Raw genomic sequence first — 17,533 nt, 5'->3', positions numbered from 1 at the left:
GTCTGAAGTACTTTGTAGACTGCAGGGTAGCTGGTGAAGGTGCAGCTAGTCTGAAGTACTTTGTAGACTGCAGGGTAGCTGGTGGATTTACTCCAGGTGGAACTAAAGTCTGATTCAACACTTGATTATATTTCACATCATTCATCCAGATCTGTGAAGTAACTAAAGGTATTAATACATGTAGTGGAGGAAAAGTACACCCTGTGCCTCTGAACTGTAGAGGAGTAGAAGAACAAAGTAGCTAAACATTGAAATACTTAAACAAGTATCTCAAAATTGTACCCAAGTAGTACTTGAGTTTATGAACTTAGTTACTTCACACCAGTGGCTATAAAGATAGAAAGACTAAGCCTTGCAGAGAGGCATGAAAATACATTTTCAAAATGCTCAACAGTGCTGCCAAAATTATAAACTGACTGCTCCACAATTAAAAGAAATGCTTTTATATATTTATATTAGATGTGACTCTTTGGCGTTTATGTTATCATTAACTGCTTTAGTTGTTCTGACTGCTAACATCCTCTGTTATTCCTAATTTTAAAGCCGATATTCCGTGGGGTCGGGGCTCGGGTCCTTGTCTCCTTTTTCATACCTGATGAGTTTGCATCCCTGGCTGCAGTCGGATAGTTTAAAAATCAGCTCCTAAGTTCTAACCCTATCGTTTATTCCTTGACCTCTGAGTGAAAGGTCACGGGGTTAAGGGATAGTGGACAGGAGAATTCAAAAGGACTTAGGAGAAGAGACTGCGGTGCTTTAGAGAATCCGAATGCACTTTCACTATCTGACGTGTTTATGATGCGCCAGCGGACGTCCTGAATGTGCGCATGTGCTGTGGGGTAACTATGGAAACTACAGTTTTCTATACAGCGGACTACAACATGGATGTTCAATAAGAACGAGGGACTGCTGTGAACTCATCTGGAGACTCTGCACCGTGCTCTGATGCTGCTGCTTTGCTTTATGAACGTGGACAACAGAGAAACATATTCTTCAGGACCAAAGTTGGAATTGAAATAAAAAAGGAAAGTGAAACTTCTGCTCGTCACCCTCTCCCTCCGGTCCACATTAATACAAATGATCCCAATACGTATGATTGTATGAACTAAAGATCTTAAATCAATACAGATGTATTTATTATAAACGTTAGTCCTTAACATCTATCACTGTGTATATCACCATTCAAACATCTTTTAGAAGTTGAACAAACTCCACACAGCTCAGTGAAGACTGAGATGTTGACTTTATTTGATCATTTCAGTAAAAACTAACATTCATATTTCTCTTTTTGATTATAATACTGATGAACGTTCAAAACAAAGCACTTTGGCAACTTACCACCTATGTTTTAAAAAGCTTAATAAGCACCGTAACTTTCATGATATCATTTCTCGGTCATAATCGGTTGTTTCCGTGAACGGCCGACTGTTGAGTGACGGCAAATGCTGCGGCTGCAATGCATTGTGGGGCAGCATTTTCGCTTCTCCTGTCGGTTAGGGAGGTCCAGTGGTTCCTAAGCTAAATGGACTATTCGACTTCAGCCCCTGACTGCAGTTGCTTCGGCGTGTAGAAGCTAGTAAGCCTACTATTGGATTTGTTTTAGATAGGCACAACATGTTTCATATGCAGACCTTATTTTCCTGTTCCATTTTAAAATAAACCATTTTCAGTGGTAATTTTTTTTTGGTCATGGAAAATTAGGTAAAGGTCATTGAGAGGTCATTGGTGAAAAAGTGTATGAACCCTGACTATATGTATTGAGGTGTACAACATATACAACATGTCCTATATTACACCAGGTCACTCAAAATAAAAACACCCAGATTATATAGCTATACACACTTAAAACGTAACTCTAAAATACTATTAATGATTGTATCTGTATTTCGGGGTGTAGCCTCGAAAGCAAAGCAAACTCCTCTTCACAATGTCCTTCGTACATCCAGCAGGTTAATCACCACACTCTCAAATGAATAGTGGTTTGGTTTCTACATCCGTCAGAAACAGCCCGAGTGAGCGAGAATTTGAAAATCTGCATCTGGAGTCCAATGAGGTGCTTTCAGTACTTTGACTCCAGGTCTTTGAAGATCTGGAAAGATTCACCAAAAACCAAATAAACAGCAATGTTCAGATCAATTACTTATTTATGTTTTAAATAAAGCTGAATGTATTCTAGTATTAATATCACTCTATAACCATAATACTTTACATAGTCTATCTGTTAATTGTGGCTGTCTTTTCAAACTAAAATGTCCCTGACTTCCTCTACAGTGGACATACTGTAACATTTAAAAATACAATTAAATTAAAAAAGGCTAAATTGCAAGATGTTTTTCTTTTAACCCTAAATAGGAAGGAAATCAAAAATAAAGAAGATTGGAAAACCTTTGTTTCCTGAGTTCCCAGGAGGAGAAAGCCCCTTTTGCTGGATGTCACGTGGTTTCCTCTCTTCAATAAGGCTTCTGTATTAATGTTGCTGAATTCTACTTCACCCAAGTAGCATTCAGTACATTCTCTGTCTACCTGAGCCACGCAGTGCGCCATGCTATATTTCCATTGTGAATGATGCGAGCCAGTCAGCAGTGAATATCAGGACCAAGTAAGATGTTCATGTATTGAATTGATGTGTATTTCCAAGATGCATTCAAGTCATTTCTTCATCTTTCATTGCCAAAAAGTTATAATCAAATTAATGCTCAAATTTCACACCAGCTGTGACTGAAAGTGTATTTGATTCAGGTCATCGCTTTGCTTATAAATAGCTGACTCCATAGTAGGAAACACAGATAACATATACTTTATTTTCTCCATTTAAAGACATTATTTTGTTATTAGAGAATCAGAAATCATAACGGGTTTGTTGCCAAGTAACACATACTTAAAATTTGTCTTGGTGTTTTATTCGCATACATAATAAAAACTATTTTAAGAATGCTATAATAACATTAGAAATATAGTGATATTTACGTCAAAATATTATTATTATAAAATTATTCTATACATAAGAATAATTGTTTCATCATTGCTGGACTTTTGTATCATAGACAAAGTGTTAAAAAAGCTGTATGTCACACATGGATGTATAATAAGAAAAGTTTAACAAATGAGCGCGACATTTGAATTTTCCAATCTCTACCAACCAATAGTTGAGCTGCAGTGTCACGTGTATACATTCGACCAATCAGCGTCGTTGCCGCGCCTGCTCTGGCTATATAAGAGACACAGACAAGTCTTCCACATTACTACTTTCCAACAGAGAAGCAGACTCCAGCTAGCCATGGCAAGAACCAAGCAGACCGCCCGTAAATCCACCGGAGGAAAGGCTCCCAGGAAGCAGCTGGCCACCAAGGCTGCTCGTAAGAGCGCCCCGGCCACCGGCGGCGTGAAGAAGCCCCACCGTTACAGGCCTGGTACCGTGGCTCTGAGGGAGATCCGCCGCTACCAGAAGTCCACCGAGCTGCTGATCCGCAAGCTGCCCTTCCAGCGCCTGGTGAGGGAGATTGCTCAGGACTTCAAGACCGACCTGCGCTTCCAGAGCTCCGCCGTCATGGCTCTGCAGGAGTCCAGCGAGGCCTACCTGGTCGGCCTGTTCGAGGACACCAACCTGTGCGCCATCCATGCCAAGAGGGTGACCATCATGCCCAAGGACATCCAGCTGGCCCGCCGCATCCGCGGGGAGAGGGCTTAGACTGACCTGAGACCAGAACACCGAAACACAACGGCTCTTTTAAGAGCCACACACACACACTTACAGAGCAACCAGTCCTGAAACACATGTGTGCATATACTTTATAAACACGTTGTCCCCTTTGATTATTAACTCATGGTCCATATTAACACATTATGATAGTATAGTATATAATGCTGATCCAAATTGCACCTACCACTAGGTTGTAATGCAGGCTCTCATTTATGGCTCGACACTGACCTCTAGTGGTGTCTTTAGATAAAGCTCATACTAACAACGTAACTGAATACATAATGTTGTTCTTTAAACATGTTAATATAATTACTAGTCCTGAGATATATGTCTGGGCCATTCTGCCGAAATTGACCAAAGTCAGGTTGGAAATGTTTTGAAATTGTGTTTTTTCCCCAAAACTTTGTCCATATATATTTTGTACCATATCTAAATTACACACATCTAGTAAAATAACTACATTTTTATATCGTGTTTTCAGACTGTTGGAATCTTCTTCCTCTACCAAAAATGTTCAGTATGGAAACATAGTACATACACTATAGTAAAACGTATTATATTAGCCTGTTAAGATTGTGTTACCTTCCCTTATCGAAATAGTATTTTAACAAATAGTTCTTGAGGGTTTTCACAAATAAATCAATAAAAGTGAATTTTTAATCAAAGTTCAATTTATACAATTCATAGAAACCATAATGAAAACTTTCTTTGGAAAATGCGTAATACTGATCATATTGATTCCAGAGTTGATGATTGTTGAAATTGAACTTACATTAAACTAATCGGTATCATATCATTTTAGTTGATAACTCAATATACTTATTTTTTTACAAATCATCCAGTGTTTCGGTAGTGACCACAGTATTTAGTTCTCAAGGTTGTTTCATATTCCCTCAACCTTATTGCTTAAAGGGCCCATGGCATGCTTCTCCGGTTATCACCTTTAGCTTTAAAGTAACACACTGATTTTCAGACTTTAACACACATTTATTTCAGGACTATGGGATGTACCTGCTTACCTTTCCATTTGTCACTACCGAAACGATCACGTCAATTACTGAAACTGAACCAAATGTTTCGGTCGTGACGATTCTATCTCAACTGGAGCATAACTAAAGAATGCTAGCAAGTACATGGCTAGCATTCACGTTGTTGAAGAGGTTTGCACATAAAGATCTGATACTTTGCATAACATGCAGTGCGTCACTTGCATCTAACTGTGTGTGGGCTGGGTATAACATACAGTTTAGTTTAAACAATATCATTTAAGATGTTACTGATTTATTTAATGTTGAAATAGTGCTGTATAATAGTTTGTACCATGTTTGTTTTAGAGCTACTAAACTAACTCCTAACGGTATAGATATACAAAGGTCACATTAAAGAACTGCTAATTGGAGATGATAACTTCACTAATATATTATGTACCTAGATATACCTAATTTCTTAAAATAACACATAAATAAAGAACTGTTAGAAAGACACGTGCTAATATTTAATCCACTACAATAGAGCCACTATTTTCGTCCTAATCCAAACAGTTGTTGGTGAACTGCAGACACCTGGGGGAGAAAGGCCCCAGGCTTTGTTTTCACTTCAAAGTGCATGAGGGCAAAAGATACGATCGAGTGCTTAAATGTTACGGTTTAGTGTTGATACTGCAAGGAGACGTATTGTGTGAAGAGAAATTGAAGATGTTTTTTAATTGTTGATATATTTATGATTTATTCAGTTTTGGCGGCATTTCTTCAGTTTTTCCAAAGGTCTTCTCATCAGGGCTCTAAATAAAGAACTACGGCAGATCTGTAATATGTAATGCAGCCGAACCGTGTATTACAATGCCGTTATGTGATGACTTTCAAAGAGAAAAGCAAGAGCACTCGGAATTATTTATTATTTTATTCTTTTAAAATGTTTTCCGGATTTCATATAATATAAACACCAAATCCCAGCATGCATTGCGGCTAAAACATCCAATCAGCGTAGCTGAGGATCTTGGGTAATCGCTCGAAATGCCTACGTCTGTTTCCGGTTATTTTTATTTTGAAATTCAATTCCTGACGGATGCCAAAAAAGCCCGAGATTATGGAATTAAACCAATAAATAAAAGCAAGGATAATTGTGTGTTATTGGTGAGTAAATAAAAGTGTGTTATTTTTAAAAAGAATAACAAATTAGAAGGAAAAAAAGATTTTAAAAATACGAGGCTCTGAGCCCCATGTATTTTCCTCACAGACGGCAACACTAAAGGTCTAACATAAAGACCTAAATGAATATTTGGGATGTTCTTGCCTTTAGATTCTCCCAATAAGTCCAAGTCCAGAGGGTGACTTTGCTGTGAAAAAACACATTTCCACCAAAAAAACGTTAGCAACCATGTGTACACATTCATGAAGTAATCTTCGTCATAACTAGCAAACTAAACAACATGTACTGCACAAATAATCAGAAATAAAAACTCATTACTCGCATGAATTGACATCAAAACGCATTTGAATGGCCATCGTTGTTGATCACGTGGTCTATGAAGGTCTATGGGACGCCCTGCCGGTAGAAGCCTGACGGTCAAGGGTCCGCAATGAAGGTCGTGTGTGTGTGTGTGTGTGTGTGTGTGTGTGTGTGTGTGTGTGTGTGTGTGTGTGTGTGTGTGTGTGTGTGTGTGTGTGTGTGTGTGTGTGTGTGTGTGTGTGTGTGTGTGTGTGTGTGTGTATTTCTGACCCCTTTTAGCTTCCACTTCACTGCCTGGTGAGATTGACCCGAATACCATCTCTGTGATATACACATGTAGGGGGTGGTTCTTGAAAATACTACTTGAAATGATTTTTCGTAGATTTTCAAACGGGTCAAGTTGACCCTGAATGTAACAGGAGGGCACATATTTTGCATTATTCTACCTTTAGTAATAAACAGGTAATAACATAGATAGTATGCATTATCTTTTAGAGTAGGCATTTTGATGAATTAGCAAAGGATCATGTGTTAATAAATCAGTGAATCACAGGACAGAGGCTCTCAAAGTGAGGTGGGCGGCTCTTAAAAGAGCCTTTGTGTTTCAGTCAGATGAGTTTATCCCCCGAAGCCGTACAGGGTGCGGCCCTGCCTCTTCAGAGCGTACACCACATCCATGGCGGTCACCGTCTTCCTCTTGGCGTGCTCGGTGTAGGTGACGGCATCACGGATCACGTTCTCCAGGAACACCTTCAGCACACCGCGGGTCTCCTCATAGATCAGACCGGAGATACGCTTCACTCCGCCGCGGCGAGCCAGACGGCGGATGGCGGGCTTGGTGATGCCTTGGATGTTATCACGGAGCACTTTGCGGTGGCGCTTAGCGCCTCCTTTGCCGAGTCCCTTTCCGCCCTTTCCTCTTCCAGACATAATTGCAGAGTTATGATGTACTCACTATGGATATCGGCCATATTTAAAGCTGATATGCGGACGTTGTTGAAGACACCCTGGTTAATTCTAGCCCGCCATTTTGTTCCGTTCCTTTGTTCCCTCTCTGCTGCTCTTTTCACACACCGTGAGCCGATGCGTTTCCGGTTACGACAACCATCCTTCAAAATAAAAACGAGCAAATGGTTTCACAACTTCACATTTTGACACAAGCAATAAAATCATCTAATAATGTCATCTGTATCTCATTTATTTAGTGCGTGTATTACACCATATTAACCTCCAACATTGCATTTTGTGGGCCTGATGCCAATCAACTGCTATTTAGATTTTTAATATAATTATTTCACATTTAAATGTAATGTTTACATAAACTTATATATTAAGATATAATTAGAAATTGTATATGTATCTTAAAGTTAGTGATATTGTATTATTAAAACTGGTTTGCATGTTTCTCAAATACTTCCTCAGAGACCGAGTTAGGGTGTGTAGTTTTGTAAAATATTATAACAACTCAAAGATATTGTTAAGGACATGTCAAACTTTCAGAGCAATTGAAAGTACATTTCTTATAAATGTTGTCATGACCACAAAATACAAGGCGACCAGGCAAAACCACATATTGTGAAACACGCCCAGACACAGAAATGTAAGTGAAAATAAATGCAGAAATACATTAAAGACATATAATAATGTGTGTTCTGTATTATCCTCAAATGTTATTCATGTATTTATATTCCTGTTTTTATTTATTCCTGTATTTCTGCATTCCATGTATTTGTTTACTCGTGTCACGTCTTTCCTCCATAGCTGTGTACTCGTTGTGTGCGTAAAGGTACACTTTCACTCAAAATCACAGCAGGAACTTTAGTTGGGCGTTCGTTGTTTTGGGCTCAACACAAACCATATTCTGGTTTCAAACCCTGCTTTAGTTTTGCACCAAATGACACATCCCCATTGTAGCCACCACAGACAGATGGGAGCCGAGAGGGAGAACATGGAAAGCAGGAAGTGTTGATTGGCCAAGAAAAGACAGACAAAGTGAATGAAGAGTGATGGCAGTGTGTCCAGGTGGGATCAGCATGTGGGCCGTGGCTCAGGTGAAGGCAGCTGACTTCCAGCTACATGTCATCATGTAGTTAATACATGTGTACGTTGATGTTGTTGAGCCTTTCTGAGGCTATAACTTCGTTAAGTTGAAACATAATATTCAGGAATAGAAATCCCTCTTTACAAAAGTGTCTGTTTGCAGTGTTTGCCAGCCTCCTCAGGCTTTGCAATCGCTACACTTGAATAAATACAATATTGATGACATGAAAATATGATTGAATCTTCATGGTTCAGTTATTCTCAGGCTTTACTCTTTGGGAACGGAAAAAGAAAGGTCACCCTGTTGAGATGTCTCATCTCAGAGGCAGAATAGTATAGTCATAACAATACTTATAATAATTGTATTTACATTCAATACAAACTAAATATTTAGGATTAAAAACTCACTTAATAAAATGCACCAAACATCATTATTCATGTATGAATTATATTCTTTAAATACTGTTTATAGCTCTACTATTTTCTGCTTGACTACATTATTGTTAGATACATTTCCATTATGCGTTGACTTCATTTGAATATAAAATGTACCCAAAATACATTTAGATTAATAAGGTCAAGTTTCATTAATTATTTATTCATGTTATTTAATTAATAAATGAAACCCTAAAATAACACGTTGATATTGGTCCTGCTTTTCTACTGGCCGGACTTTCATGTAACTATTTACTAACCTGCTATATATCATTTAAAATGAGCATATTTAGTAGTTTCACTGATTGTGAGGAAGATACAGTATTACTTCAAACTAGTAGTCGCGTGTAAAAACACTATGGTCGATTTCAAAGTGCTTATGTACCAATGTATATGGAAATGTCTATAATAATTATAATATACTTTGTATTAGCTAACATCTAACTTATACTTTAGTCCAAATCAACTGAAAATAAGAGCAGAAACCCTATGTATGTTTGTACACATACCTTTATATGCAGATTGTATTGTTAAATAAAGCAAACTATATAAATGTTATCCAGGTCAGGTACTAGTACAATGTACTTCAGATAATATTGGAATATTGAGGTAAATTCCATGTGGTATGAAAGCACAACATGGAATATTAGAATATAACATGGACGCGGATATATAAATAGTGTGTCATGTGGTTATGTACACAAAACATGTATGTTTTGTTCAAGTTGTATTTATGCTACATTATATATTATTATAAAGGAGTGCTCTTTTGGTTTATGTGAGTGGCTCTTAAAAGAGCCTTTTGGAGATGAAGTAGAGGATCTGTTTACTTCCTCGATGATTTCCTGGCTGGTGCCTTCTTCGCTGACTTGACAGCTGGTTTAACCGCCTTCTTCACAGCTTTCTTGGGGGTCGCTGCCTTCTTGGGGGTCGCTGCCTTCTTGGCCGCCACCTTCTTCTTCGGGCTCTTAGTGATCTTCTTCACGGGGGTTTTCTTGGCAGCAGTAGCAGGCTTTTTCGCTACCTTCTTGGGAGTTACTGCCTTCTTGGGAGTTACTGCCTTCTTAGCGGCGGGTTTCTTTGCTGCTGCCGGCTTCTTGGCTTTGGCTGCGGGCTTCTTCGCTGCCTTCTTGGGCTTCTCGGCGGCCTTGAAGGAGCCGGTGGCTCCGGTTCCCTTGACCTGCACCAGGGCTCCATTCTCGAGTAACCTCTTCACCGCGCGTTTAATGTGAGCGGTGTGTTCGTAGCCCTGAGCGGCCAGCGCCTTCTTCACCGCGATGTAAGAGATCCCTTTACGGTCCTTGGAGGCGGTGACCGCCTTCAAGATGAGCTCAGCGGCTCCGGGACCAACCTTCTTGGCCGGCTTGGCTGCCTTCTTCTTCGGGGACTTTGCCGGTGCCTTTGCTGGTGCCTTTGCTGGTGCCTTTGCCGGGGCGGCGGCGGCGACGACGACGGCGACTTCAGTGGGAGCTTCTTCTGCGGCCATGATGCTGTCGGGAGGATTCTCGGTCTGATGAGAGGAGAGAGAAATCCCAGCGAAGAGAGGAACTTAAACACACCATGAGAACCGTAGAGACTCAATTCAGTGGCTCACGCAGGAGCTGCAGAAAAACTGTGCCACTTTGTGCTTTCTCTTCAGCTAAAACTGTACAAAATACACATTTAGAGAACGAGTTGAATTTCAAAAGTTAATCGAATTGATAGCGGATGACTTAATCTTCATATAGAAGCGAAATAAAGCTTTAAATATTGTTGTGTTTTTATTGGGAAGGCTTTAAACCTCCTAAAACTGCTGCCGTGAGTGATTCAGATCTGCGACTTTTCTCTGTAATCTCTCTCTTAAAGGATTTAAAATACATTATAATCCCCCTAAAACTTGTAATATAGTGAAATTAAATGTTGGATTAAAGACTCAATGTGAAAAAAATTCAAATATGTCAACACCTTTTGGTTAAACAGAGGTAATTCTGCTGTCTGCAAACACACTCCCATCAGGACAGGTCCTGGCGGTGTTCTAAATACAGTCTTTGTTACCCAACAGTGAGAGACCTTCATTTAGCACAGCTGTTCTCATGTACATCACAATACAACTATATTTATATAGTATGAGTATTATCATATATTTTTACGTTCTGAAATGTGTTAGACAGATAGATCTAAACCTGTAAGGTCACAAAGGCTCTCAAACAGACACAGACTCTTGGTAGCAGAACTCCCACTGACTGTGAACATCAGACAAGTATTATCACTTTATTAATTGTAGAAAATCAGAGAAACAGAAGCTTAAGTGAAGGAATTAGAACCATACACCAGCACAAAGGCTTGGAATTAGCTATGAAATGATATTATTCATTAACAAAGACTGTTAAATCTCAATCTAATCCCAAAAGGATTATTAGAATCTCAAAGAATTTCCTAAATGTGAGGCAAACAAAATGTAATATAAACATAATGGTTTATGCAACTTATCCTGTTTAACAAATCATTTTTTTAACCACATTTTCGAATAAATAACATGACCTCTTAAGCTTCTCATAATATTATCTGTATCTGCATCCCTCACAACGGAAGGTGTTTTAAATTAATACAAATGAAAGGAATAAATATAGGATATTTTAATAAAAAAAAAGTAAATCAAACAATCAAATGTCCATAGGATATATCAGGGTTTTTTGTTATGTGACACAAAATAAAGTGTATTTATTATAAACGTTAGTCCTTACCACCTATCACTGTGTATATCAGCATTCAAACATCTTTTAGAAGTTGAACAAACTCCACACAGCTCAGTAAAGACTGTGAAATGTTGACTTTATTTGATCATTTCAGTAAAAAGTAACGTTCATATTTCTCTCTTTGATTATAATACTGATGAACGTTCAGAACAAAGTACTTTGGTAACTTACCACCTATGTTTTAAAAAGCTTAATAAGCACCGTAACTTTCATGATATCATTTCTCGGTGTTTCCGTGAACGGCCGACTGCTGAGTGACGGCAAAAGCTGCGGCTGCAATGCATTTTGGGGCAGCATTTTCTCCTCTCCTTTCGGTGAGGGAGGTCCAGTGGTTCCTAAGCTAAAGGAGGTTATAAAGGAAGTTTGAAACCTCCTTTCCTATCATCTAGCAGGGGTGTCAAACTCAATTTCATCGCGGGCCACATTAGCATTATGGTTGCACTCAAAGGGCCGGTTGTAACTATATAAATATAAATATACATAAAATAATGTATTATATTACATTACTGCCTCTGAATTGGATTATTATCGGATAGGGTAATAACTTCGTAATTAACTACGTCTGAAAGCAGAAGTCTAGGGCAAATAATTGCAAGTCTCTTCAGTGTGCATGTCACAACATGAGATGCTTTGTGGGACATGTAGTTTATGGGCAACCTGCTTCTGTAAAGTGGCACGTAACTGTATAATAAACGTATTATAGTCTTTGCAAGCTCTTGCGGGCCACATAAAATGAGGTCGCGGGCCGGATTTGGCACCCGGGCCTTGAGTTTGACACCCCTGAGAATTCAAACGGCACTTACTGTATCATGGCTGCCACTGAGGGACTTCCGGGTCATTTAAATCCGTTAGGAAAGGTTCCTAAGCTAAATTGACTATTCGACTGCAGCCCTGGAGTACTCGTCGGACTCGAGTGCTGATTTTCGGGATAAATGCAGCACTGAAGACCACTGAGACAAATGTAACATTTGTGATATTGGGCTATATAAATAAACATTGATTGATTGATTGATTGAAATGCGCCACACCTAATCGCTGGCCATTCAGCCACAGAGCTCCCTCTATACAAATCAAACTGTAGACGGTGTGAAAGCACCTATTGTTTTAAATAATGGTCGGAATGTGAGCTGTGAGCCTCTGAATTACCGTGGGACAGCACATTCTAAACTAAAATGTTCAATCAATAAAGTAACATCTTATCTTAATAATATCTTCATATTAATAATAATAATAAATCATACAGTATGTGTCCGAAAGGGAGCAGGAGGAAGCAAACACAACAATATACAAATTATTACATTATTATTATGATTATTTAATATATAAAGACTATATATTATTGAATTACAAGATTAGATATACTTTAGTTGATCTAAAATATTGATGTGTTCAAATTTCAAATGCTCTTCAAAACACAACTGAAAGTTGTCTTTCTGTATTTGTGAATGAAGCGCCATCTCCTGGTTAAAACCTGAAATTGGAAATCTGGCAACAAATATTTATTATTACATCAAAACCATCTCTCCTGATTGAAATATTGAAAGATTATTTCTCTGCTACTAGTTAATTCCTCGCAGATTCTTCCATCAGTGCAGTCATTGCATGTTAGTCAATAGAGTTTCGAAAATGTGTCCAATTCAACAAAATGTTTTTTTGTGAGTGAAGGCCAGAGCTACATTATAGATTGTTTGATTACAAGGTGAGAGAACATAATGCCAATGTGTAAAGCGCGCTGTGTCCTCGTAGATCTGACGAAACTGGCACCTCTCTCGCTCAATTGTGTCACAAAACTCGTTCACCCTTGTCAGACAGAATTGTACATCCAATGTTTGTTTCTGTAGTATTCCAAAAGAGCACATCTGAATGCTTAAAAATCCCATTGAATGTTTCAAGCAAAAAACAAAACTCAAAATCATCCAGACGTGCATTAAATCCATCAGCGCTAAGCATAGTATCCCCATCATACTCCTCATGATGTTCCAGTATGTGGTCAAACACCTCCTTTAGGGAAACTCTCTTCTCAAAGACTGCATTGACCAATCTCCATGTATATTGCCACCGCGTTGGTGCAACATTAGGAAGACGACGCTTGCAAATGTCATCCAGCAGTTGCGTGCGCTTAGGGGATCTGGAGGAAAATGCTGCAAGGCCATTGAGGCTGGCAAAAAAGACCTTGCATTCTTTAAGCTTTGAGGCCCCTTGAGTCAGTACTACATTTAGTCCATGTGCATAGCAGTGAATGAATAAGGCCATAGGTGCCCTCTCCTTAACTTTAGCCTGCACCCCATTTAGTCCAGATGCCATGACCGCTGCGCCATCATAACACTGTGCCACAACTTTATCCAGACTACATTCATATTCCTCCATGAAACGGAAAATGAGAGCGGCAATGTCATCAGCTCGCTTGCCGCTTGTAACATCTTCAAATCTGACAAACCGCTCCTTGACACCTGTGTCCGTCACATAACGCAGGACAAGTGCCAGCTGTGCTACATGACCCACGTCTGTCGTCTCGTCCACCCCCCAGTGAGATGATAGTGAACTGTTCATGAACTTGTCATGAAAAGTTCATGAAATATCAGTGAACCATATTCATGAACAGCTCATAAACAGCTCATAACAAAGTTGATGAACTGTTCATGAAAGTGTCATGAACATTAAATGGCACTAGGGCAGTTCATGAACTACTCATGAAACTCCTGTGCTGGAATGGTTCATGAACAATTCATGGAATATGGTTTTAGGCAGGTTCATGAACAATTCATGAAATGGAGTTTTCAGTGAGTGTGTAGGGATATTCAGTTTTCAACCAAGAACATATCAAGAATTGTTCATGAACATATCAAGAACTGTTCATAACAACTTCATGAACCGTTCATGAACAGTTCATACCCAGTCACTGGATATAATTCAATGGCTGGCTATGAACCATTGACTGTGGGTCAATTGGCAACCATAGAAAACAACAATTATGTCAATCACAATGGAACTTTACTCAAATTAACATACATGTATACAGGTGGAGCACTACAATTAATCCTATCACTATTTGAAGCAGTTCTTGACACTCAGCTGCACAACAAATGTTGTTACGGGTCCCAAAAGCTTGGGTACCACAGCAACAATAAATGATTTCTGTAGAAAACAGAAAAGTGCAGCAGCAATAATTATACACAGGATCCGGTTGATCGTCTGGAATGCTTCTTATTCAAGTACACAGTTACATTCAAATAGCTGAACTTTACAAACATCAAATTTCTCCATTTAAGTTATCCGTCTGTCAGTCAATTACTGTATCTCAAGGAGAAATTCAACATAGTCAATATAAATTATTACATTACATTGCATTTAGCTGCTTTTATCCAAAGCGACTTACAATAAGTGCGTTCGACCAACAAAATACAAACTTGAAGAAAACAGAATCATAAAGTACATCAGGTTTCATAGAGCAAAAACATTTCAAGTGCTACTCAACTGGCTTTAGATAAGCCAGTCCATAAGTGCTTTGTTAGTAGTTCTATCGCTCGAAGTGGAGTCGAAAGAGATGAGTTTTCAGTCTGCGCCGGAAGGTGTGTAAGCTATCTGCTGTCCTGATGTCAATGGGGAGCTCATTCCACCATTTTGGAGCCAGGATAGCAAACCCACGTGTTTTTGCTGATGGGAACTTGGGTCCCCCTCGCAGCGAGGGTGCAGCGAGCTGTTTGGTTGATGCAGAGCGGAGTGCACGTGCTGGGGTGTACGGTTTAACCATGTCCTGGATGTAGGAAGGGCCAGATCCATTCGCAGCATGGTACGCAAGCACCAGGGTCTTGAAGTGGATTCTAGCAGTTACCGGAAGCCAGTGGAGGGAGCGGAGGAGCGGAGTGTTGTGGGAGAATTTAGGAAGGTTGAAGACCAGGCGAGCAGCTGCATTCTGGATGAGCTGCAGAGGTCGGATGGCACATGCAGGTAGACCAGCCAGGAGGGAGTTGCAGTAGTCTAGGCGTGAGATGATGAGAGCCTGGACCAGAACCTGCGTCGCTTTCTGGGTCAGCTGGGGACGCATCCTCCTGATGTTGTAAAGCGTGTATCTGCAGCAGCGGGTTGTAGCAGCTATGTTTGCAGTGAAGGACAGGTTGTTATCTATAAACACATAACGCTATCAAATAATACTTTCTATCAATATATCTATCTTTAACAAATATAACATATTATGGAGATCACAAAAATACACTGTTAATGTTAATAAACAAAAAACAAGGCAATGTGCCTGCAAGACTGCACTCAGGTAAACAAAACATATTACCCGTGCGCAGCAGCTAACCTGCCTGCGAGCCTTCGCTCAGGTCACATTTACCCAGGCGCGGCTGAAGCCCGCGAAAATGGCATCTATTGTTGCCGACAGTTTAGTATTTTTAAAATACCGTTACTATGTCAAACATGCTCAAAACCTTCTGACACACTCTCCTAAACATCTCCAACATCATATCTAATTCACACAAGTTAACATCGATCATTTTCATCATGTACTGACCTGTAGAAAACAGAAAAGTGGAGCAGCAGTAATTATACACAGGATCCGGTTGATCGTCTGGATTGCTTCTGAGGAGGGGGCGGAAGTGTCCCCCCTAAGGTAACCCAGATGTCACCGCTCACCTGCCAAAGGTTCCACCTTGGCGCTACTTACTCGTACTGCTTCTCAAACAGATAAACCATAAAATGATATGAATGTCACCAAAATAAATACAGATCATGTTCAGTTTCAAATTCACTATTGTTTTGTTTTAAGATTAAAAGTTTAAAAAAAGAAAGAAATGTTCAAATAGTAGATGAATATTCAAGAGGTCTTTTAAAAACTCACTGATCATCAAAAGTTCATAAAATTCTCATGAATATTCCAAAATATTCTGAACTTGCCACAATCATCCAAAATTCATGAAATGCTCATAGTCATGAAAAGTTCATGAAATACTCATGCACACTTTTTGGGGTTTTAATTATAATGTTGTGATTGGCTGGATCATGAACAGTTCATAAATTGCTCATAAAAGTCTGTCATGAGCAAAACAGGAACTTTATGTGAATGAACAATGTTCATAAAAATGTCATGAACTGCTCTTTAAAATGGTTCATGAGCATTTTAAGAATGTTGGTTCATGAACATGACAAGTGAACATATAATGAGTTGTTCATGAATGTTTCATGAGTGCTCATGAACAGCTCATAAAGTCATGAACTCCATCTCGCAGGGGCCATAACAGCGACAGAGGGTGCTTTTTTAATCTCCATGTTGATCTCTTCTCCCATCACTTCAGCAATAGCATAAATCAGGTCGTTTTGTATTTTGCCTGACGTCCCAGTAAACACTTTGTTTGTGGACAGGTGGTAATGCAAGTCTGTGTTGTTCTCAGCAAGCAAAGAAAGAAGCTCCACGTAGTTTCCTCTGTTTCTGGACTCGGCGCTTTCATCATGTCCCCTAAATGAAAGTTCCTGTTTACCCAAAAACAGGACACAATCAATCAGTCTTTTCAATATTTCCCTATTTTTGTTCACCCTTTCGTTGTGGAGCTCCGTTTCCCGGCGCACTTGTTCGTTGAGCTGTAGATCCACTCGGGTGTCCCCAAAGGTTTTCAAAAGCACCATTGCTTGTAAGTGCCCAGCCGTGCTTTGGTGTCTCGTTGCTGCCTTGGTTAGACAACTCAAGTTTGCAAATCCAGTGTGGCTCCAAACACCAAATCGATCATTTGCAAATAGCAGGCATTCCCAGCAGTACCATGTGCAGCGCCTCTCGGAGGCCGTGAGCCAGGGGTACCGCTCGTAGTTAGTGATTTGAAAGTGGCGGACAAACCCTTTTCCCCGCTGTGATAGGCTCGCTAGCGTCGGGGTTGGCCGTTCTCTTCTCACAATCTCTAGCTTTTCTTGAAAAGTTCGTCTTGAAAATGGCGTTGTAATGATATCTGCGACCAAATCGATCTCTTCTCCTCCTTCAGCCATTGTGGGTTGAAAAAAAACAGCTTGTAGAAATCTACACAAATTAGCTTGTTCAAATTCACGTTCAGTTTGCTAGCTCTACATAGCTCTGCCTCTCAATAGTGCGTATCCAATCAAAAGACGTGCACGTGCTGACGTCATCGTACGCCTGCTAGCTGGCCCGTTGTCGCCAACTCAAAATCTGATTGGTTAACGCCACAGTTTTGTT

General features: G+C 39.7%; 3 protein-coding genes across 3 annotated transcripts; 1 reads left to right on the top strand and 2 right to left on the bottom strand.

The window, feature by feature from the left end:
* Nucleotides 1–3,256: 3,256 nt before the first annotated feature.
* On the top strand, nt 3,257–3,749 carry LOC117442142 (histone H3). Its single transcript, XM_034078146.2, has one exon. It carries the CDS (start codon nt 3,275–3,277, stop codon nt 3,683–3,685), a length of 411 nt encoding a protein of 136 aa, XP_033934037.1. The 5' UTR covers nt 3,257–3,274; the 3' UTR covers nt 3,686–3,749.
* Nucleotides 3,750–6,762: 3,013 nt separating this feature from the next.
* On the bottom strand, nt 6,763–7,075 carry LOC117442186 (histone H4). The gene has a single exon (XM_034078187.2). It carries the CDS (start codon nt 7,073–7,075, stop codon nt 6,764–6,766), a length of 312 nt encoding a protein of 103 aa, XP_033934078.1. The 3' UTR covers nt 6,763.
* Nucleotides 7,076–7,177: 102 nt separating this feature from the next.
* On the bottom strand, nt 7,178–10,398 carry LOC117442124 (histone H1-like). The gene is made up of 2 exons (XM_034078128.2): nt 9,451–10,398; nt 7,178–7,254 (listed from the first exon to the last, which is right to left on the bottom strand). The coding sequence occupies exons 1-2, from the start codon at nt 10,104–10,106 to the stop codon at nt 7,212–7,214; spliced, it is 699 nt and encodes a 232-aa protein (XP_033934019.1). The 5' UTR covers nt 10,107–10,398; the 3' UTR covers nt 7,178–7,211.
* Nucleotides 10,399–17,533: the final 7,135 nt, after the last annotated feature.

This window comes from Pseudochaenichthys georgianus, unplaced genomic scaffold, assembly GCF_902827115.2.
Source record: "Pseudochaenichthys georgianus unplaced genomic scaffold, fPseGeo1.2 scaffold_308_arrow_ctg1, whole genome shotgun sequence".
NCBI lineage: Eukaryota > Metazoa > Chordata > Actinopteri > Perciformes > Channichthyidae > Pseudochaenichthys > Pseudochaenichthys georgianus.
Note: the sequence above shows the minus strand (reverse complement) of the source record. Positions and strands in the feature narration are given on the sequence as shown.